The sequence below is a fragment of the Nestor notabilis genome, unplaced genomic scaffold (genome assembly GCF_000696875.1).
Source record: "Nestor notabilis isolate BGI_N333 unplaced genomic scaffold, ASM69687v1 scaffold16558, whole genome shotgun sequence".
Lineage (NCBI taxonomy): Eukaryota > Metazoa > Chordata > Aves > Psittaciformes > Psittacidae > Nestor > Nestor notabilis.
Genome location: NW_009938879.1, coordinates 3111 through 3729, shown reverse-complemented (window position 1 = coordinate 3729; position 619 = coordinate 3111). Strand labels below are relative to the sequence as shown.

At 65.9% G+C, this 619-nt stretch overlaps 1 protein-coding gene across 1 annotated transcript in view; it reads right to left on the bottom strand.

Moving 5' to 3' along the window:
* PIPOX (pipecolic acid oxidase) overlaps nucleotides 1-606 on the bottom strand; it is a gene marked incomplete at both ends in the record, with an annotated part of 1309 nt that extends 703 nt beyond the window's left edge. The window contains 3 exon segments of the mRNA XM_010019582.1: nucleotides 1-2; nucleotides 5-124; nucleotides 495-606. The exon segment at nucleotides 1-2 is cut by the window's left edge and continues 48 nt beyond it. Coding sequence (XP_010017884.1) covers nucleotides 1-2; nucleotides 5-124; nucleotides 495-606 — 234 coding nt within the window.
* Between the last annotated feature and the right edge of the window lie 13 nt (nucleotides 607-619).

The window sequence follows — 619 nt, the reverse complement described above, 5'->3', positions numbered from 1 at the left end:
CTCCCAGCCGCTTCCAGAGGCGGAAGCTATCAGGCATCATGCGGGCATAGGGCACGCTGGGGTAGGCGCTGCGGGTGATGCGGCTCTGCCCGTGCGAGCTGCCCCGCGAGTGGGGCAGGATGAACTGCAGAGATTTTTTACCCCCCAACCCCACTGGGATGTGGTGACACCCTGGCACTGGGAAATGGGGGTCCTGGCACTGGGAAATGGGGGTCCTGGCGTGGAGGTCATGGGGGTCCTGGCACTGGGGACTCAGGGGTGCTGGCACTGGGAACATGGGGATTCTGGCACTGGAGTTAGGGGTATCCCGGCACTGGGAACATGCGCATCTTGGTACTGAGGACATGGGGGTCCTGGCACTGGGGACCAGGGTGCCATCAGCGGCTCCACTCCATGCCATGCAGAGGGTATCCAGGTCTGCAGGCACCCACCCCAGCTCACTGCCACTGGGGACACAGTGTTACCGGGACACAGTGGGGCTGAGGACACGGTACCTGCTCCAGCAGGAGGGTGTCCCTGTGGCGCTGGGCCAGGTGATAGGCGGTGAAGGAGCCCTGGATGCCGGCGCCGATGACGATGGCGGCGTAGGGGGCCTGGCGGGGGTGGCTGCGGGGGGCCA